Source organism: Balaenoptera physalus (assembly GCF_965194825.1).
Source record: "Balaenoptera physalus genome assembly, chromosome: 2".
Taxonomy (NCBI): domain Eukaryota; kingdom Metazoa; phylum Chordata; class Mammalia; order Artiodactyla; family Balaenopteridae; genus Balaenoptera; species Balaenoptera physalus.
The window spans coordinates 8,588,753-8,611,258 of NC_138883.1; the positions used below are offsets into that span (position 1 = coordinate 8,588,753).

At 34.1% G+C, this 22,506-nt stretch overlaps 1 protein-coding gene across 13 annotated transcripts in view; it reads right to left on the reverse strand.

Annotated features, from left to right (window-relative positions):
- Positions 1 to 1,669: 1,669 nt before the first annotated feature.
- The window catches only part of PAPOLA (poly(A) polymerase alpha), a 58,670-nt gene continuing 37,833 nt past the window's right edge, over positions 1,670 to 22,506 (reverse strand). For 4 of the 13 annotated variants that reach the window (XM_082450740.1, XM_082450738.1, XM_082450737.1 and 1 more), the window contains 8 exons: positions 22,273 to 22,382; positions 19,082 to 19,203; positions 14,263 to 14,405; positions 12,068 to 12,168; positions 11,638 to 11,858; positions 7,850 to 7,912; positions 5,935 to 6,009; positions 1,670 to 3,826 (listed from right to left, as the gene is read on the reverse strand). In XM_082450740.1, coding sequence (XP_082306866.1) covers positions 3,731 to 3,826; positions 5,935 to 6,009; positions 7,850 to 7,912; positions 11,638 to 11,858; positions 12,068 to 12,168; positions 14,263 to 14,405; positions 19,082 to 19,203; positions 22,273 to 22,382 — 931 coding nt within the window. In that variant the 3' untranslated portion in view covers positions 1,670 to 3,730. Of the gene's footprint in view, positions 5,474 to 5,934; positions 6,010 to 7,849; positions 7,913 to 11,637; positions 11,859 to 12,067; positions 12,169 to 14,262; positions 14,406 to 19,081; positions 19,204 to 22,272; positions 22,383 to 22,506 lie in introns of all 13 variants that reach the window. The other 9 variants (XM_082450743.1, XM_082450741.1, XM_082450736.1 and 6 more) reach the window with 7 other exon arrangements.

Sequence of the window (22,506 nt, forward strand, 5' to 3'; positions counted from 1 at the left end):
TAAGTACATACAATCACTACCAAAATACATGGCTCAGAAATATTGATGCCATCTTTCTTGGTGCCAATAAAGCTATATAAAATGTCACAAGAATTTTTAAACTGATGAGTACGGAGAAAGGATGAATAAACTGATTCTACAAATGAGAAACGGATATCACACAGAATTAAACAGACCACTTCTCTCTATATGACTGAAGGTCGTGTTTATTATAGAACACGTTTAATATTTCACTTGCCAAGTTGAGGTCTGCATTGAGACAGCATCCATTTGTGATTTTGGTTTGAAGAAAAGCTAACAGAAGAGAAACAGAGTGGAGAATTTTAAAAAAAAAGCAAAACATACAATACAGGCTAAAAGGCAACTAATTTTCCTTGTACTATTCTTTTATTAGAATTAAAATAGGCAAAAGTATAACCAAAGGATTGTTCAATGCCTTTTTAGGTAAACAGTTTATCTTTTTGTTTAAATGCACTGAAGTGCACTAACAGTTAATATTTCCAGGGCTTGGTCTACAAGTTTGTGTGTATTAATGATTTATCTTTTCGTTTATCAATTACTACTTGGAGCTGCTGATCATTTATTGCCACCTTGAGTGCAGCCAGAATTAATACTACGCAGAGCTCTAGAACACTTTTCTGTGTGGAGAAAAAAAGAGGTGTTAATTAGAAAAATACAAACTTTATTCCAGAATATACCCAAAGCCACAAAACACAACTTTCAATTATCATTTTACTAATTCAGCAAGATCCATGAAATGCCAAAAGTCTATGTGGGTGATAAAACTCAGAAAGTTGTGATATTCATTCCCATGTTTAGGTGTCTGTCAAAGTAGAGGAAGTATGGCAAGCTCTATTCTGTAGGTGTTAACAATGGCGTCAAGGGTAATTTTTACAATATTTTCCCTTTTACTGAATAGTCCCAAAAGTTAAATGTTATTTTAATAAAAGGTTATTCTACATTGCAGTCATATATTTTTACATATAGTAAAGGTATTAGAATTTGGAATTTCAGGAATGAAAATATGCAGAATTGCACATCCCTTGAAATAACCTAACATAAGGAGGTCCATCCCTCCATTCAAAGCATTTAAGATAACCATACTCAAAAGCTGGCCATCACATGCATACAGAGCAGTTCATTCCTAACCCATAGTTAAGTATGTTGACCATTTAAGGGTTTAAGAAATGTAGAATCTGATTTGAGTTTAGTAAAATGAGAAACATAGGATCCTAAATTCACTGAAAAACAACACTGCCACCTGCTGACATTGGAGATACAGCACCAACTGCTTTGAAAACCACCAGCTCTGTAAAGGAAGCACATCAACAGTACACTGTCTACATGCGTGGAATAAATACAAAGAAAAGATACACTGTCTATATAAACAGAATAAATATTTTGGAGGGTGGGTCAGTTAAAAGTTAATTATTAAGTACTACATTCATGTTTTCCTCCCTAATGATCAATTATATGAAAAACAAATACCTGATTATGTGAGATATCAATTAACACTAGGCTGTTGCTAACAGCACAATTAACCAGATATAGATCTCTTCTAAATGTAACCAAAGTAAACTCTTTCGCAAATCTTCACTTAGAGCTATAACTTACAAGTAGAAATAATATCACTGAAAAAAACAAAAACAGTCAAAAGAAACCAGCCAACTGTGGGATTGTGCTGTTTTTTTTTTTTTATTGTGTTTTCAATGGAGAAATACATCATCTGTTTACAAAATAGCTCTTGAAAAATACAAGGAGTACAGATACTATAAAACAAAGCAAACTCCAGTCATGAGACACTACGTACATCATGCGAAAGCAACAGTCTGATCTCCAAGTTATGAAAACTAGAATTAAAAAGTCACTACACAGAAAAGGTCCAAGTTCCCAGCTTGGCAAAACTTGGGTGCAGTTACATGAAACATTTAATAAACTGAATTCTTTTTCCCCAATGTGTAAACAAAATGACAAGACTAAATCTGTGCCTGGCAATTTCAATCTAACTCTGAAGCTACACAGAACACACAGACACCTTGTAGACTTCACCTGTTAGTCTGACCATCTTTTCTTCTTAGGTGGTAGGAGGAAGGGCAAGGTGACTGTGCAGAGCAAAGATGTGGGAAGTAGAAATACTGTATACTAGACATTACAAAGGATGGTGAAAAGAAAGCCTCAATTAATGCATAGCCTAAGCGGGAAAAGACTACACTCCAACTTCGGAAAATTAATTTAGAAGGATAGGGGAAGAGTTTAAGTAATTGCAGTTTAACATGAAAAATGCACGTGTGATAGAATGGAGCACAATGGAGGATTCATAAAACATGCTTATCAGAAAAATCTGTTAGGTTTGCTTTGTCCAGATTAAGAAAGAATAACTAAGCTTATCAACATCTGGCATCCCTCATATTCTGTAAAGATGAATGCTCTGCTGCTTAATTATGTGGAATTATTTATTGATAGGATAAAACAAAACGAAAAAAGGAGTAGAGAGCTGACTAGATGTCAAGTGCTTGCTAGAAATGATTTTTAAATGTTTCTACATGTAAAATTTACTGACAAATTTTGGTCAACCATTTAAAAATAAAAATTCGTTTAAAATTCTTGGAGAAAATGCCTTTTTGCCCACATGTTTAAAATTGAAAATCAACTTTACTATAGACAGGAGTTCTGTGGAGTGTACAAAATTCCTCATATTTAGAGATCGAATGGCCGTCCAAGATAGATATCATGTTTCACAGGCATTATTTTTAGTCACCCTAAAATTTCAGCCATGGGACCAAAATTTAGTGTTCTGTGCCATGTGGCCACAGGGTCACTGGTTTCACACCATGGCTTAAGAAAATACTGGCATTTTGTTTTTTATGAAAGAAGTCCTACCTTATGCATACAAGCAAAAAGGGGAAAAGAAAAAGAACGGGGAGGGAGCGAAACCTTTGTTTCAAAGACAAGATATTGAAGGCAAAAGAATATGGAGCTTTAACAAGCTCAAAGAAAAATATTCGTTGGCTGATCACTGATTTGTATGCACTCTAAACAATTCTATAAATAAAACCAATATAGCATTTCTTAATCATGACCCCATCAAAATGAAGTATCTCCTAATTATTCTTTCAATGTCAAATATATACCCTAGAGTTGACATTTCATTTTTAAAGGTTACAGCTACCTCATAAGGACTGAACTAGATGTACTCTTATCCTTTCTCTGAAGTATAACAGTACACCACTGCACAATGGCATCCAATTTGAAGACTAATGGTAAAGGAAATTCTTCAGGAAAAAATGAAAATCCATCAAGCTGAAAATCTAAAATTAGTTCTACTTTCTAATTAAAAAAAAAATACATAAAAGTGCATCATCAGAATAAGGAATTCTTATGCCAGTTTGTATTGCAAATTTTCCAAACAATGCAGCAAACATAAACCCAGTCCAGATGTCAATTATGAATACAAATATAGCTTGAGGTTTTTTTTTTTTTTTTTAAAGGCAGTAATTTTTTGAAATAGTTAATGCAACTGTTGCTAACACAATAATAATAGTACTCCTGGCTTCACATACTAACCTGGACTTCCGATCAAGTGCTGATTAGCCCAGTAAGGGAGGTCACAAAAAAAACCTAAATCCATTTTCAGTCATGTCTAGTCTTGTACCCTCCATTCTCCTTTCTTAGCATTTGAAGACAACAGGTTGAGTTGGCAGATATTGTTTATGGACCCCTGAGGTTGTTTTTACCGATTCAATCTCAGTTTTATTGAATTCTTGATAACAGGAATAGGATTTGCAGGGAGAGCAGGGATATCAGAAAGGTCTGTACTGGATGTTTTCTGAGAATAAAAGCAAAGAACACAACATTGTTCAAAGTACTATAACTTGACAATGAGATTTACTTGCCACTGCTTTACTTCCTAAGAAATGGATAAGACCTTATCATACTATTAAAAATTTAAAGAAAAACACTCTAAAATGTTTTCAAAATGGAGTGTAAATAAACATGCCTATTACTATGAAACTGTTTGTTCTAACACTCATAGAAATTTTCAAATAAGTAGCAATACTTTAGTAATATTTTAGCAAATATACAAGAACGAATTTCAAATACAGCTTTAATAAACACACTCCCCCAACAACCACCTATAACAGACTTATTAAGTTCATGCTAAGTTATGTTCACTTGTAATAACACTAACAGCTGCAATATTAACTGGCACTGGAGCACCCCCATGTGGGAGAATACTTAAAGTTCACCTTACACCCAGGAGCAGCAGTAGCAGTTAACAGTAGTGAATGTATTATTTTCTGACCCTGTCAATTAAAAATTAAATCTACACAACTGAGCAATAATTTGATTATTCAAAGTTTAGGGAGGTTTTATTATGTTAAAAACAATTAAATCACAAAGCTTTCTTTAACATCCAAAACCATAGAGATGGCATTTTTTAAGTGTTTTATTATGGAAAATTCCAAACATACACAAAAATAGAGCATTATATAACAAATGCCTATGTATTCGTTATCCAACTTCATCAACTGTCAAATCAAAGCCAATCCACAGTCCTCCCACCTTCATTCCCAGATTATTCTGAAGCAAATCCCAGAGATCCTATCATTTCATCTGTAAATATTTCAAGTTTATCTCAAAACAAGGATTCATTGTTAGACACAGTCACAATATTATAATCACCTCCCCAGAAATAAATATGCCCCTTATATCACCAAATATAGGGATGTATTTTTTTAAAACTTTTTAAATCAATATAATCATTCCTTTTATATTATATAACTGGGTGATTTTTGTCTCAATGGCTCTAGGGATCTTTTCATTAGAAAGAAAATTCTAATTCCTTATAAAAATATCTAAAAGGCAAACACCCACGGGTACAAATCATGATAGCGATGAAGTCAATAAGACAAACTATGAAAATAGTTCCCTAGAGATTAATGTGGCAAACCAAAAGGCATGCAATTACAACCCCAGAACTCCAGTTTGACAAACAAGTTTGTCCATGTATCAGTATCAAGCACAACACTTCCTAATGTTGTTGGGAGTTACTCCGCCCCACAAAATTTTTATTAGATAAAGGCTATGAAAATAAAAGACATTTCAGAAAGTAGTCATAATATTTATATCACTAGGGACTATGAATGTTAACAGCCAGCAAAAACACGTTGTAAAACGATCACATTAAAATGACTCTGAACCACAAAGCAGCACAGTACCACTGTATCATCAGTTCAGCAGCATCGCTGGGCAGCAGCTGTCATCTCAGTTATTTTGTAGAGGTCAACCAGTTTAATGTCTACTTAAAGAAAATATTTACTTTATGTCAGAGTTTGACCAGACTCTGGAGTATATTCAATTTGAAAGGATTCAAGAAGAAAACAATCATTTCACAAACAAAATGAAGGTTCACAGATCAATGAAAAGAGTCCAGGTGCCTACTGTATGCAAGGGACTGTCACAAGTAGAATTTCTAGGACGAATGAAAAAATAATTTTAAAGAACTATGGATTACACTAAATTAATAATTGAAAATCGGACATGAAAAGTGAGGCAGAAGAAGCACATTTTGAAAATTAAAAGGTATTTTTTAAAAAATCCATGAAGAATGGTTTTAAGTTCTAATTTAAATTTCACTCTCTGACCTATAAACAAAACCTCTACGTGAAGACTACACATTGTGCAGTGAGGATTTAAGTGATTTGCGATATCAAATAATATGTAAGGGGATGAGTTAGCATCTTGACAGTGCAAAAGAATGGCTCCATCATATCCAGTGCTCCGCCTTTGAATACAATAAACACATTTGCAGGCTAGCAATTAACTTTCACAAAGATAACTTTATTAAACTTCGTATATGCTCATTTTCATTCATTATACAACACTAATCTTAACAACATTTATAAAATTCTCCTTGCTTTTTGCACTTAGTACCTGAGAGGCCAACAGAGAAGCCGCTGTCTGAATGGTTTCTGATTGAGTTGTACTTGTCTCTGTATCAAGTTGTTCCTGTGAGACAAAGAGGACGGGGGAGGAAAGAGACTTAAAAAAGGATAAAAGAACATAACTGGGTTTGGTGGCTAATAAAAAAGACAAATTGGAAGACAGGAGGGATCAAGAGAAAGACGTGACTACATTACAAAATCATCTATCATCATCAAAGGGTTAATCATCAAAAAAAGCCTCGTAGGTTACTTAACCATTTCAGATACACATAAATTTCTATTTGCCTGCTTAAACCTTATAAGGCATGGTCAAAATATCTCATGACTTTCCAACCAACTCCAACTTGGACGTTGTAAACAAGCACTAATTAAAGACACGTACATGCATATTATAAAACGTTGCCCAGACAATAATTAGCAGAATATAAACCCAAGCTCAGCTTTAGCTATGTGAAAAAAATAAAACCCATTCAGTATTATTAAACAAAATTACCCAGAAGCACAAAAACTGCTCCCAGGCCTTTAATTAAAAGTAGAAAATGTCTCTAAAACATTTCTCCTTCCTTTTGGTTTCTCTTCCCCTTCTCAATAACCAGTGCACTGATTCTACTCTAAGAATCATCAGAAAATACAGGGTAAACTGTTGTCATTCCACTGCTCTAACCTTTTTTAAAGCAGTGCCCAAAAATAATACAGATACACACACACAAATGAAAATAAACATACAAAAATTTGAATTTCTATAAAACTATATAATAATAAAACAATGAAATACCAAATTTCTCCTATGAAATTGAAAAGGGTAAACAGTGTACTAGAAATGGAAGACTGCAGTCTCTCTGAAGCACAACTTAGCAATACATATTAAGTTTTAAAAGCATCTATTTGTACCAGTAATTCCTCTTTCATTAATTTATCCTAATAAAATAAACATAAACGGATGGCAGGTATTTAGCTACAGCCAACATTACAGTAGAAAAGGGCAACTTCCTTTTTTAACAGAAACAATTGCTAACAATAGGGAACTGGTTGAATAAAATATGGTAACAGCCTTAAGACAGCATTCTATGCAGCTATTAGTAATATTGGTCGATTATGCAATGGCATGAACAGTTTTTCTTGGTTTACAGAGTGAATAAAGATTTGAAAGCAAAACGCACTGGTATATGCACACACAAAATCTATAAAGACACCAGAAGAATACTTGCTAAAATATCTATCATGGAAATCAGGATAATTTGGGGAAAGGAGGAAGATTTCCAATTTTTCTACAACAAGGAGAAAAAAGTTAAAAGTCTTCAGTACATTTCAGTTTCTGAAAAAATGATATTCAAAGTCTAATACTTTGGCTAAACCAATCTTTCCCATCCCATTTACCTTGATTCAAGCCCCTTGCGCCACAGCTTCTAGCCAGAACTGTGTGCCAAAAACTGGTTCTCTAAACATACCACACTCTCACCCCAATAGTGAGATAAACTTCTCATCTTGTCCTACCCCAAATCCTATGTCTTCCTTCTATGAAGCCTTTGCTAATTCTGCAGTCTTGCCTCTCGCCACCCCCACCATCTTCAATTACTTCTTCTCTGATAACGTAACTAGCCACGTCCACCTCTTCTCTTCTCTACTTAAATGTAAGTTCCATTAAAAACAGGAGCATCTCACTCATCACTCTACTCCATTTAGTATCCACCAGATAACCCCGCATCTAGTAGGACCTCATACACTTGAGGAATTAAATTTCAGTGCTATAAATTAACATTAAAAAGGGACAAACACTTCTCTAAAAAGAGTACTGAAAACCTAAAACCTATAAGAACGAAATACAGTGCAACATTATAAAGACATTTCTATCACATCTTCTGTACTCTTAATTGCGTACGTATTCCGAGGCTAAATTAGTATACCTTTGTTTCTGTTTTATCATGTCCACTCAAAGCAAGACAGTTAGCATCTTCACTTGTTTCATCCTGTTTTTAAAAAAAAAAGCTTTATTCTCTAAAATGAAAATTTAGATTATTTGCCAATCAATGCTTTAATTTATAAAAATTTTTTAAGTATAAAAATAATTAACCTGTAAGATCGATCAAGTATGTCCTTAAAATAGGTTACTGGTTCACTTAAAATTTTTTTTTCATGTTAACCAATTTGGCTTCAGTTTCTACCAAAATTTTAAAAAAGAACACGAGGAAAACTGTTATTGTTGATCATCACCACCTGAAGTATATTCCCCAAACCACTAAGTTCATAAAATATTTTTTGTAAGGAAGAGAAAAAAAAGAGTTCCTTGATCAAACAGCTTAGGAACTTGGAATAGTATCACCCCCTTTCTGGGAGATGCACACACATCAGCACATAAAAGGTTCTGAGAAGTTTTAGAAAGAATCTTCTCTGTAACTTTCCTGAACTTGACCACAGAATCCCCCTGGCTTAGTAAGTCTTATTAACATCCTGAAGGAGGTCTGAAAAATGTTCTCCTCAGGTCTTATTTTTTTGATTTATTATAATGCTATTTAAAACAAACAACATATTTTTTTGGTAAAGAGGGGAAATGGGAAACCAAAAATGGTTATACTTTCCCATTCCTGCAGTGACTTGCAATAAACATCACTTTCTTAAGAAAAACAATTTTGGCACTAACTTCTCTGCTCTCTTTACTAGGCAGAACTAAAATTTAATTTTAAATGTGGCTTTAAAACAAGACATAGAAACCACGGCTAACCTACAGAGTAGAAAAGATTTAACACCAATATCAACCAATTCCCATAAGAACTTTATTTGTATCCTGCAAACATACAAACTTAAAAAATAGTAACGTAAGTTACAACTGGGCAAATTTCAATACCAACTGGATATGTGACACTATGGAATCATTATTAATATCGGTGCATATACTGATCGGTGTATATATACACCGATCAGTATATGTACCGATATATATACCACACACAAATATATATGGTGATAATATACTGTAGATGTGTTTTTGAAATATTTATGGTTGAAATGACATGCCTGGGATTTGCTTCATAACAATGGGAAAGGGAGTAGATTTATAGATGAAAGAAGACTGGCCTTGAGTTGTTAACCATTAAAGCTAAGTGATGTAAATGTAACTTGTTCATTACAATTTTGTACATGTTTGAAATATGCCATAATTTTAAATATATATATACATATAGCATCATTTAGCCATATAATTCAGGTGACAAGGCAAACTTTTTTTCTATTTTTATTTTACATTTCTACCATCTATATGTATTTGAAAAGCTTTAGTATGTGATAAAAATTAAGTAGAACTAAAGTACCTGACAATACCTGAAACTCTCCTATCTATATACATGTTAGTATATTATTAATTGAGTAGGACCAGTGTTTCTTTCTGGTTTACTAACATTTCTAATACCAAGTACTCATTAACAGAGAATGAATGACCCAGTAGGAGACCTTCAAAATCAGAATATTTGTAATAATCTTCAACTTTAGCACCATGAGATTTAGGCCTGGGTTCTAATCCTGGCTCTGACTTTAATTAGCTTTATAAACAGGAAAGCTATTGAACCTCAAGTTCTTCTGGGAAAGGAGGAGATTAGTCTATGAGATAACCTAAAATCCTAAGATCCCTTCCATATCTTAAAATTCTATTTTTGTTAGTCAACTCCATGGAGCTGCCATAAGCAGGACTCAAACTGTGAGAAAATACATAGCACAGAAAATTACTGGGGGCAGGGGGCGGGGAGTGATGAACCTATATTTTTAAAGATACTTAAGAAACATGAATCAAGGATCTTAATTTACTTACAGATCTGAACAAATAAAAACTATTTAAAAAAAAATATCAATGACATAATCAGGGACATTTGAGCCCTGACTAGATATTTGATATTAATGAATTGTTCATTTTTTTAGGTGGGTTTACTTTGTTTATACTTTTCTCTTTGTAATTATTATCTTTTAGATACATGATTTTAAAAATACTAAGGAAATGATGTGACTGAAGTCTCGATTTTGCATCTAAATAATGCAAGTACAGGGGAAATGGAAAGGAAAAATAATTAAGGGTATAGTGGCTGAATTCACTATACCTGAAATTGCATGATGGGTACATGGGTACATGAAATGATTCTCTTGTGCATATTTAAATTTTTCTGTACTAAGTTAAAAAATCCTATATTCCTATTGCCTCTCTAAACTAGACATGAAAAATGAGTGTTTTCTACCAAGGTAAGTGCAAACGAAATTACAAGCATTGTACTGATATACATTTTGGAACTCTCACAGGGTAAGGAATGAAGCCATTAACATTAAGGAAACAGAATGACAGGTAGCTAGAGTTATGCTTACATATACCTTACTAAGGCAAAAAGAAATGTGAATTCTGAAATGCTCTGACAACTCCCAAAAAATATCAATAAACAGAAAGTGGCATTAGACCAAAACTACATTCTTAGGTTGCTGTACAACACAATCATGCAGAACGGGGGCTTTTAATAAAAGATTACTAGGCCTGGAGAGTCTGATTCAGTGTATCTGGAGGAGGCCCTAAAATCTGTATTTAAAAAAAACAAAACAAAACAACAAACCCTGAAAAACTAATTCTGATGTACAATTGAGGTTGAAAATCACTGCCTTAAGAGATAATTACAGAGACAAATGTATTTCAGAATACATGGTGTAAGATATGATATACTATGCCCATTTTTCATTCTCACTTAGCAACATCAGAGTGACAAAATTCATTAAATTATTCATGTTTAGTTAACAGTGACTGTTTCCAAAAAAATCTAAAACAAAAGGATTCAGAATAAGCTAGGAGTAATACTTATAAAGACAATAATCTTTCACTATTAAAAATCAAAACACTGCATAAGATACCTAGTTTTTTCCACCATTCTAAAGAAACTTTCATGTAATGTATAAGTTCCTAAATAAAAAATTATCAACCAAAAATCACAACAAAATTGGTGTTTTTTGGGCTAACATCTCTTGGACAATGGTGAAAGTTTAATTAATAGAAAAACACAATGAGAGTGACTCCAGGGAACAATGAAAGTGTGTTATAAGGCTACTTCTATTTTAAGACAAACATCAAAATCAGTGTACACTTTTAATGGTTTTCCTAAAACTATCTGAAACTTAGACAAGGTAAACCAGCCACTATAAAAAGTGGAAGTATTGTTAGAAAATTTCCTGAAGGGTTGGAGGATATAATCATTCAAGGTACCAAAACTAATCTGACTTCGCAGCTTATGGTCAGTCATTCAATAAGAATTCCCTGAGAACCTCTCATATTCAGTGACCCCGTAATACCAAGTACAGTGTAGAAGCTCCAAAACTCCACCTGGATCAAAGAAGCAAAAAACTCTGTCCAAAGGCGCCACCAAAGAATTGGTACACATGAAAGATACAGTTATGAGAGAATAATAAATTAAGATGAGATGTAAATCCATGCTAAGTTGTGTTACAGCCTAGACATGCTATAGAAATTTAAACAAGAAACACAGCTTTATGAAAGAGTTAGACACTGAAAAGAGTAGGAAAGGGTGAAAAGAACTATGGTACTAAAGCACTACCTAAAAATAATCTAAAAGCTTTCCTCCATGCTGCCTCTCAACTTGGGCTCACAAAGGTTTTCTTCCACTGGATTTTAAATCAGGTAAGGTGGTATTCCCATGGCTAACTAATATATAGATACCTCTTCTGTTTTGGTTTTCTTGGGACTCTCCTCTTTATGAGGTGAGGATGTCCTCTTGACTCCTACTATAGGATTAGGTGTCTTTGTTGCTGCATTTCCTGAAGGTCTTGGTGGTGGGTTTACCAGACGTGTTGAAGAAACAACTCTGGAGACCGTAGGCTTTGGTGGTGATGAAATGGCTGGTTGTGTGGCAGTTTGAGGAATGCTTTCACTCGATGTACCTAAGTAGTAAGTACATAAATACATAAAAGTTAAATCATATCAACATCAAGTTACAAGTAAAGCTTTTTTATTTTATTCATAAGTTTACAGGTAAATCATAACATGGTATTAAAAAACTGAATTCAAGCTACTTAACAAAGCCATCTTTCAAAATGAAGGCTACAACCAAACATAATGCAAGTATTTTCAAATCTGTCAATCTCCTTACCCCCTGAGCTTTCACTGGAATTTACTTGTGGCACAGAAACTTCAGTAGCCTGTATGTTGGTCACAGATGCTGCTGTTACAGCTGGAGCAGGACTGTTTCTGCTAAAAATGGGGAAAAAATTAAAAAGTGAAAAAAGCAAAGAGAGATGTATAAAATTCAATAATAAAATGTAGTATGTGCAGAAGTTATTCTCTAAAGTAAAAGATTCTTTAGTTTTACTTCTCATACGTATATATACATCAGTAACTAACTTTATTTCATAAAATATAATCAACAATCAAAAGCACAGAAACATTCTAAAGCAGTGCTAGTCAACAGAACTTCCTATAACTAAGACCTATATCTACGCTACCCAATATGGTGGCCACTATACAGATGTAGCTACTCTACACTTGAAACAGAACTAGTGGGAAATGGAATGTTTAATTTCATTTAATATTAATTAAGTTTAAACTGCCGCATGTGGCTAATGACTAACATATTTGACAGAACAGCTAAAAAAATCTGTTCTTATTTGACTTGGGGTAACTGACTTAAATGATTTGGGATATAAGAAAATATGATCAAAAGCTGTAAAGAAGAAAATGGTCTGAGAATCAGAAATAAGTTTCTGCATACAAAACGTAAAGGTTCATGAAACCCTAAAAGCCCATCCAGTGGCCCAGATAAACAACAAAGGATCTCAAAACCCAAGCCCTCCTTCAATGTTCTGGATCCCACTCACTCCTGCCATCTCAGGAAACTCAAATCACCCCTCCTTCACTGTCCTATCTATTCAACTTTTCTGTCGCAAATAAATCCTATACATTAGCGTTGAAATAATCTCATTTTTATTATCTCCTGAAAGAAAACAGCGAAAAGTCCTCTGTGGTTATTCAGTCTCCTTCAACTACAGCTTATTCAACTCCAACTGTTGAATGATGATGCCATGAAAAGGTGGGCAAAACTAGAGGACTTAGATTTTTGGTGCATACATGACATTCACAAAGCTCCACAGAGCTTTGGAGCTCACTGGTATATGGAAGTAAATGAGGTCATGAGAGTGGGTGATACCACACCCCCAAGAATACAAAGAAGGCATAAAGGACTGACGAGAGAGCCCTGAAAGGCACAAACATCTAACAATTAAACAGAAAAGATGAACTGGTCAGAGAACAACCACAGATTCAGGAGAAAACCTGAAATAGCAAAGCAGCTAGTACATAATAAATACTCAGTATTTGTTGAGCAAATACACATCTATTTTACATTCATGTGCACAAACTCAAAAGTACAGAAAGGCTTTTATACAACTCCCAAAATTCTTATTAAAATTTTTGCTTCTTCACTCAAAAAAAGATGATGAAACCATTAAAAATAAAAATCTGGAAGTTAATGCTGTACAAATGAAGAATTGTTTTAAAATTACAAGATTTAGGGGCCACGTTGATGCCTAAAGTCTTCAGGTTATGTATGACTGGTCTAAAAACACATCACACATTCAAAGCCCAAGAGAAGAAAACTAAATCCATCATCTACTGCACCTCGGCACGTTCTATTTCATACGAATCCAAAGATTCATCCCAACCTTCATCTTTGCCATTGGTTACACTTTAACAATCTAATTTTTAAAACTGCTTTTTTCAAAACATTAAAATATAACATGCATTCATAAAAGTGTTCATGGTTTAAGTATCAACTCATTGAACAAAGGGATGGGCATAACCCTCACAATTTAAAATAATAGCAGTACCCCCAGAATCTATAATAAACAGCTCCCTTTGAAAATACAGTAGTATATCCATTAAAAAATAAATCTACAATGATAACACTATAAAGATTTATGGAAGTTAAAGATAAACATGGCTTTTTGTGTTTTAATTTTTGCCAACATAGCCATGTTTTTCTTTCGAAATAAAAATGTTTAGCTGCTTTAAATGTTCCTAAAAAGACACTTAATTCTTCAAAAGAAATTTCCCCTAAAACCAGCACACATAAATCTCACCTTCTTTAGAAGATCCCTACTATTTTTCATAGATATTTTTCCCCTGCTACACAGGTAATAAGCATCTCCAGGACAGAAAGGTGATCTTGTCCCTCTTGTCTGGTTCTCCTTAGCACACCCTACAGCTCACCACAGGCAGTAGGTATTTGAGCATAGGGAACTGGAGGGGTTACTGACACAGCCACTCGGCTTCCGTCCCCTTGCTCCTTACCCCTGAGAGCTGCCGGAACTGTGCAGCGGGCTGGTCTTCGCAGCACCGGTCGGCGAAGGCACAGACATGCTGTTATCACTGTCCATAGACAGGTCGAGGCTGCTGTCATTCAGAGGGGTCAACCGGACACCTTCTGTTGAATGCTGCAAGTAATAACATGTTTAATCAAATATACCTTTATTTTATCTAGACCTTTTAAACATAAACATCTTTTACCTAACTGATAAATGATTTCTACTAAAAAGCACAAATCAATATGTTTATGATAATCAGAAGTGTCATGCTGACTATAACAGGTAAAGAGTTGGGACACACATACTTCCTGCCTTCTAAGGATGCTCAACTTAACTACAGTTCTTCAGCGGGAGAAAAAGCGAGAAAAAAATGCTATAATAAACCTACACACTGAATGTAAGATACACTGCAAATTAAAAAGCACTTTAATATGAAAACACATGTATCTTAAATCAGAGGACTATTAATACATACACACACTCACATATATATTAGAAAAAAAGTCAATGGTAAAACACGATAGTAACAATGGTATCATGGTATCTCTGGCCAGTCGGATTAGAAGTAATTTTTTGTTTATAGATTTCAAATTGTTTTACAATGAAGATAAAAATGTATAATTTCTAAAAAAAATTATCATGTAGGTACGATTTAGTGCCACTCCTAGCTATTTGTATGAGTCTCTCAAAAGCAAGCGATTTCCAGTGCTCTATCTGCAACTTAGGATTTTAACATGGTACATTTAATAGTGTTAACTATCCTGTTAGAATAAAAGCAAAAATAATTTCCTGAAAACTAAACTTAATGACCAAATATAAATCCTAATGTTGGTCCTGCTTCTTAAAAACCAAAGCACTCAAAAACAGCTATACAGTGCAGGAAAAACCAAAAGCTAAAAAACTATAAATGGTGCTATGGGATAAAAGTTGATTTCTAAATTGACCAAAGTTTCCGTTTTTGCAATCAATGCTATTATAACATCAAATTGATTTCTTCACCTTTTTTTTTTCAGAACACTTTTAGTTTCAAGTGTTTGCTTACCTACAAAACATTTTAATGGAAATAATTTGCATTATTAATAAAATCCCATACCCCGTATGTGTGTGTGTGTGCATGTGTACACCCACACTCCAATTCCCCAAATGACAAGATAATCTAAATCTCTGAGTTAGCACTACAGAGGCACCACCTGTGTACATAAATCAATATTAATCAAATGGGGAAGATGAGATTTGGGAGAAGGGAGAGGAGAGAAAGGAATGCCTTTTGCCTATGAAGTCAGCTGTAAAACCAGTTTTCTTAATATTGTAAAATAAGCATCTTTCCTATGCAAAAATGCTACCAATCTCACTCTCCACCAGACAAAAATTTGTTCAGTAAGTAAATTATACTCCATTTCACACAGTTACCTGCCTGACCAGGTGATCAAAACATAACCTGTGAAGTAACAGGCCACTGTTGGGGATGATCAGTGAACATGAAGGTTTTAACTGGTTGGTCTGAACACATAACCATCAAGCTGCTTTGCTTTGCCTCTGTGTCTATATCAAGTTTGGCACAAGAGACTTCAATGCCACAAAATCATAAATATTCTATCAAAACTTTCTAATAAAAGACAAATAAAGACAGAACATACTACAGAGAAATAAACACACATTCTTTGCATGCAGACTTAGGTCCAATTCACATCTCATAGTACATGACCCTGGGCAAGTGTTTGAATCACACTGTTTCTTCTATAACAGAGACAATACCTACAGGTTGCTGTATCATTAAATATAGAATACACATCTTCTATACTGGTACAGTGCTTTGCAAATAGCAGTTAATAAAAGGAAACTATAAATAAGAGTGCAAAGAAAAGATCCATGGATCTAGATTCCTAGACACTTGTTTTCTTGTAAAAACAAGAAAGTGCTACTTTACTAGGGGAAACTTGGAAATAATCTAAATGACAGCAAATAGAGGACAGATGTAATCATACTGTAGCCATACAAAGAAATACTAAGCAGCCATTTAGTATCTGTAATATAATATAACTTGGATAAATGGTCACAATATCGAAAGCACCCAAAAAAGCAGGTCACAAAATGGTAGGTATCATTAAAAACCTCTTAAAAATACACATCTGTGGTTACATCTATGCACTGAAAAGTCTGTATAGAAGTAAACTAAAATGTTAAGAGTAGCAATTACTGGGTAGTGAGATTATAGTTAAACTCTATTTGATACATACAATTTTCGGACTAATCAATAATTTCTGATCACTAATGATACTTTTTATAATCTAGAAGATTATATCTAGATAGATACTACCTTAAGTAATAGAATAAAAATTAAATTTACTTGAACTATACACTAGTTGTTCCAAATATCAATACTGCCATGTAAACAGGAGTTTTAAAAGGTAATCTGAATCAAAGGTTCAGGAAAACCTAATTACTTCATTTATAAATATTTCTATTTCACTAAAATGGCTAAGTTAAAGAACATAATCTAATTATGCACATTCACTTCTAAAAACACATAAAATGTTTACGTATTTTTGTATGTAGTAAATATATATGTAAGTACAGTTGTTTAAACCCATTAATAATGCAACACCAAGGGACAATCAGAAGACAAATATTTGACCTGACATTTTATTTTAAAAATAAAATTACTGGGACTTCCCTGGTGGCGCAGTGGTTAAGAATCCACCTGCCAATGCGGGAGACACAGGTTCAAGCCCTGGTCCGGGAAGATCCCACATGCCGTGAAGCAACTAAGCCCGTGCGCCACAACTACTGAGCCTGCGTTCTAGAGTCCGCGAGTCACAAGTTCTGAGCCCACGTGCCACAACTACTGAAGCCCACGAGCCTAGAGCCCATGCTCCACAACAAAGAGAAGCCACCACAATAAGAAGCCTGCGCACTGCAATGAAAAGTAGTCGCTGCTTGCCGCAACTAGAGAAAGCCCGTGCGCAGCAACGAAGACCCAGAACAGCCAATAAATAAATAAATAAATAGATAGATAGATTTATTTATTTAAAAAATAAAATAAAAAATAAAAACTTTAAAAAAAATAAATAAAATTACTTAACAAAAGTTTATGTTAAGTTTATGACAAAAAATAGATTGCTCAATAGAAGTGTCACATTTTTGTCACTTTCTAGATTATGTGATAACTCATGAAACCATTAGGTTGAGAAGAGAATAACAAGTTAATCTGTATAAAGGCTTTAATGTAATATGTTACTTTAAAAAATGAAATATGCTTTTAAAAATTGGATTTTACACATTAAAAACAAGTACCTCTACCCCCATGTTATGAATAATGATGATGGTGATAATAACAAAAACAAATCTGAGCATTTAGTTTGTGCCAGGCACCCGTCTAAACTACCTCTTACTGGCACTGGCTCACTTTATCCTCACAAAATACATAACGAGGTAGGTAAAATTAGAGTTGTGATTTTAAGGCAAATCAAGAACATGATATTTGTAATACAACTCGCCCAAGTCTCACAGCTAGGATGCGATGGAACCTGAACCTGAACCAGGTAGTCTACTGCAAAATCCTTGCCCTTGATTTAGCTACTTTTGTATCATAATATATTTTATGTTTTAAGAAACAAAACATTATGAAGTTATATTAACTTCATTCCTATCTTTCCAATCCCAGCCCCAGATAATGAACCATCATCACAGAATGCAGCAGTTCTCATGCTCTCATGCATACTTGTATTTCATATTCTATCTTAAAAAATATATTGTAAACTTTATATAAAAGTATCAAATGATATATATTTATCTGTACTTTTTAACCCAATACATTCATATATGTATCTCTAACTCATGCATTTTCACTGCTCTAAGTATTCCATTTTAAGAATAAGCCACTTTTTTGGGTTCAAGCCCTGGTCCGGGAAGATCCCACATGCCACGGAGCGACTAAGCCCATGTGCCACAACTACCGAGCCTGCACTCTAGAGCCCGTGAGCCACAACTCCTGAAGCCCGGGCACCTAGAGCCCGTGCTCTGCAACAAGAGAAGCCACAGCAATGAGAAGCCCGTGCACCGCAACAAAGAGTAGGCCCTGCTCACCACAACTAGAGAAAGCCCGCGCAGAGCAACAAAGACCCAATGCAGCCAAAAATAAATAAATAAAATAAATAATTTTTTTAAAGTTATAAAAAATAAAGAATAAGCCACTTTTGAAACCACTTAAAGTAAAAATATAATGGTTATTTCTGTACTAAAATTTCAATAAAATTTCAAATTTACAAGTCCAAATAAGAAAATCATGGCTAATAAGTTATACAACAGGAAGCAACAACACCAGAACAACATACTTCAGGTTACCACTGTCAGTGATCTTATATCCAATAACTTTTAATTTTTAAATAATATACGTGTATAATCCTTATGAAAATAAAATGATTTTCATTTAAAAAGTCACACAACTTACTTGATCCACATATTACCTAATTTAAATTTCTTTACCTTTAAAAGGAAAGGGAATTACATACTGATGTGGGCTATTAAATGGATACCAATAAGAAATATTGAAGAGAATATAAATAGATATAAAATAAGGATATGAAGCATCGCCACTAATCTGAAGTCTGAAGGAAGTGTGTGCAAGAAACCTGATTAGGAGCAAGGTTTCACATAATGGAATTTCTCCATGTAATAGGTTTTCAAAATGCTGTGATCTATTTCAAATATGACTTATTAACTGAGCCTAAATTCTGAAATATTGATAGGTTGGATACATAAAACATTATGTTAGTAATGCTTTTTTAAGTACTTTCTAAATTTACCTTTTTCTTTTTCTGAAGCACATGATTAGGCAGTAGTTGATGGAGTTGCTTTCTTCTTACATGCATTGCAGCAATTTTCATGTCCACCTCAAACATCTTGCTGTTTATTGCTTGCCTATAAACTATACAATTAGGAAATTGTTACAAGAAATAGAAACATTTTCATAAAGGCAGTTAAACTCACCCAGGAGAAGCTATTCTAAAATAGGGATCCGTTTTCCATCAGTATTGCCTATCTATAAAATTATCAGGTCAAAACCTATCTCACAAGTGCCTTTTACCACACGGTGTACATAACGAATAAAAACACATAGTATATTAATTCTTCCAGTGTAAAAGCTCTTAAAGTAATAAAAGAGTTAACTCCTTAAGAAATGACAGAACTGGAGAAAAGGGGTTTCTTAATTCATACTTATTTATGCTACCAGTATAATTTAAAATTCTAGCCCAGGTATGTAACAACCACAGCAAAACAACAAAGTGGAAAATTTCATTCACTCAGTCATACAACTATTTACTGGGCACCTATACTGTATATCACATGTTCTAGACATGGGGGATATAGTGGGAACTATATATAACCAAGAACTTCAGAGTCCACATTCTAGTGGAGAAACACGACAGAAAAAAAGGTAAAATCTATTTCATACCAGATCAGGGATAAGAGCTATGGAGAAAAACTTGAGTAGGGAAGATGACAGGAAGCTCAGCCTGGAAACTGAGATTACGTTTGAGTGAAGACTCAAATGGACGTGAGTAAATAAACTGCGAGTACCTGGTGGAATCTGCTCTAGGAAGAGCAAACATCAAGGACAAAAGGCCCTGAGCATGCCTGGGATGTTTGAGGAGTAACAAAAAGGCCATGGGGAGAAGGGAAAGTAGAGGATCCATAATCCCTTATCTGCAACTGTAAAATCCCAAAAGCTCCCCAAAATAGAAGTTTTTCCTAAGACTGGCACCAAACCTCAACTGGCAACAAACCCTGATTTGAACTATTTGTAGCTATTTAATCTCTCTACCTATACCTTATAGAAATATCTTACAGAAATGTTACTGCCTTTGACTACCAAATGTCGCTCCAGACCCTACTGGGAATATTATTTACTAACTTTGTTACCTTACTGGTCTCAAGACATATGAATAAAGGATTCCGAACTTATTAGTTTTATATATGTCTACATATTTCTTATTATCAATATAAGAAATGAGGTCAGAGACATAATAAGAAGACTAGATCACATAAAGGCTTGCAAACCACAGTAAAGATCTGGACTGATTCAGGGTGAGATGGGTAGCCATTATAGGTTTTAAGCAGGTGAGACATGATTTGGCTTAATGTCGTTTTGGATGCTGACTAAGAACAGCTGAAGGCAGAACAAGAAAACTACAGAAATGGCAGTAATCCAAAAGACCAGTGATAAGTGGCTTGGACTACGGGTAATAGCAGTATAAACAGCAATTAGTAGCAGAAATCTCAACATACTCTGAAAGTAGGGACAGGAGGATTTTTTAATAGATTAATACCAAGTATGGGGATTCAAGGAAGATTGCAAGATTTCTAGCTTCAGCAACTACAAGGACACAGCTGCCACTGCCTGAGATCAAAAAGATTTGAAGAGAAGCTAGAGGAGACTGGGAGTAAGAATTTTGAGTTTTCAACATGTTAAATATGTTTTATTAGAAAATCCCACAAAGTATTCCATTAAAATGTTTCAAGATACAGGACAACTAAATATTTCCTTCCCAAAATACCTGAAAGTTGCTTTAAAATCTTGATGGTTCATTAGTACAATCTTTGATAAGCAGTTCAATTAGGTATAATGTCCAAAACAAATTTTCTAGTCCAAGTATCTCTACATCATTTGTTAGTTCATAAATAGTTTAAGTTGACATCAGAATTTTTACTTTGGAAAAAACCACTACTCTGGTGTTCAGCAAGTGGAGTTTCCACACTCCAAATCACATCCTAAAACATCTGTTTAAGTGCTTTTGTTGTCGTAATGATTAAAGGCTACGACTTGATAGGGACACTAAATACCCTTCAACGTGGACAGTTCTTCACAAAGCACTGTACCACGTCCTCCTTACATTCCTAAAGATGAAAAACCTACTTTATCAATTATTTGAATAAGAACTCAACTCAATTTTACATAAAAACAAAGTATTTTTAAGCTGAATTTTCTAGGAAAATTCATGTCACCAATGGCAATGCTGCTGATGGTCTCTGAATCACAACAGGTAACACCTGTATCACAGGAATGCAGATACCACACTGCTAATGATTCTACATATAGCTGCAATTACCTACTTAGGTATGTCTTCTAGTCACTGTACCTAAGCATTTACATACTGAAATACATATTCTTTTCCTTTTATTTCTCCTTTACATTTAGTGTATGATACTGACATTTTAAAAAAAATGTACCGATTTTTGTCTCTCCTTCTCCAAGGAGGTAAAAAACTTTTACTGTTACATCTGAACGTCCTTAGGTGAAGAATCCTTATTGTGGACAGGTGAGGAAGACACACACTAAAATTTTTTTAAATGGAAAGGAGAGACGTATGAAAGAAAAAAGAATCAGTCCCTAAAGAAGATGCACATTCATCATTGTCACTAAGTACACTCACCATTCCCTTGAAACTCTGCGTATCTACATAGAGTCTTAGCTTCTGTCAACTATATCCACCATCTGGTCTTTAGTTAAACCATACTACCTTGTATCTCAGGGTACAGGTCAATCCAAAATGAAGCTCTCATCATTGTATTTCCCACCCATGAATTAACATTTGAGTCTATAAATGACATAGAGGAAAAATTTCCTCATGTCACCAAAAGTTTAGCTTCATAAATTTCTAAAGTTCAAGATTATTAAGGCAATCAGACACAGATTCAGTCTTTTAAGACAATCAAATATTCAGGTGGTTTCTAATTTCATAAGTAATCGTGGGCAAATTAAATTTAAAGTGGTTCAATCATTTAACTTTAGGTCTACCATAAGAGAAAAAAAATCATTTATATATTAGACATGACTGAAACTAATAACTAATCCAAAAATATTAAGGTTATTTTGATGATCATTGTAAAATATTCCCAAGTAATTTTAACAGTTATTGCAAATTCCACTATGGTACACATGAAGACAAATTCAAATATGCAAGTACATGTTTTGATTATCTAAGTTGAGATATACCTGTATCTGTGAAAGACTGAATATCGTAGGTGAGATCAACACTGAGATTTTCAGAGTTTTCTGTTTTTTTAAACACTAACCCAATCACCCACATCGTGCGAAATTCTTCCCTGTAAAATAAGAAGCGTATTACTATAGTTTATCAGGATTTCATGAAAACAGTTATCAATGTGGTTGACAACCTGAGATACATGGAAATACTCAGAATACAAATATATAAGCAAACTAAGTAAA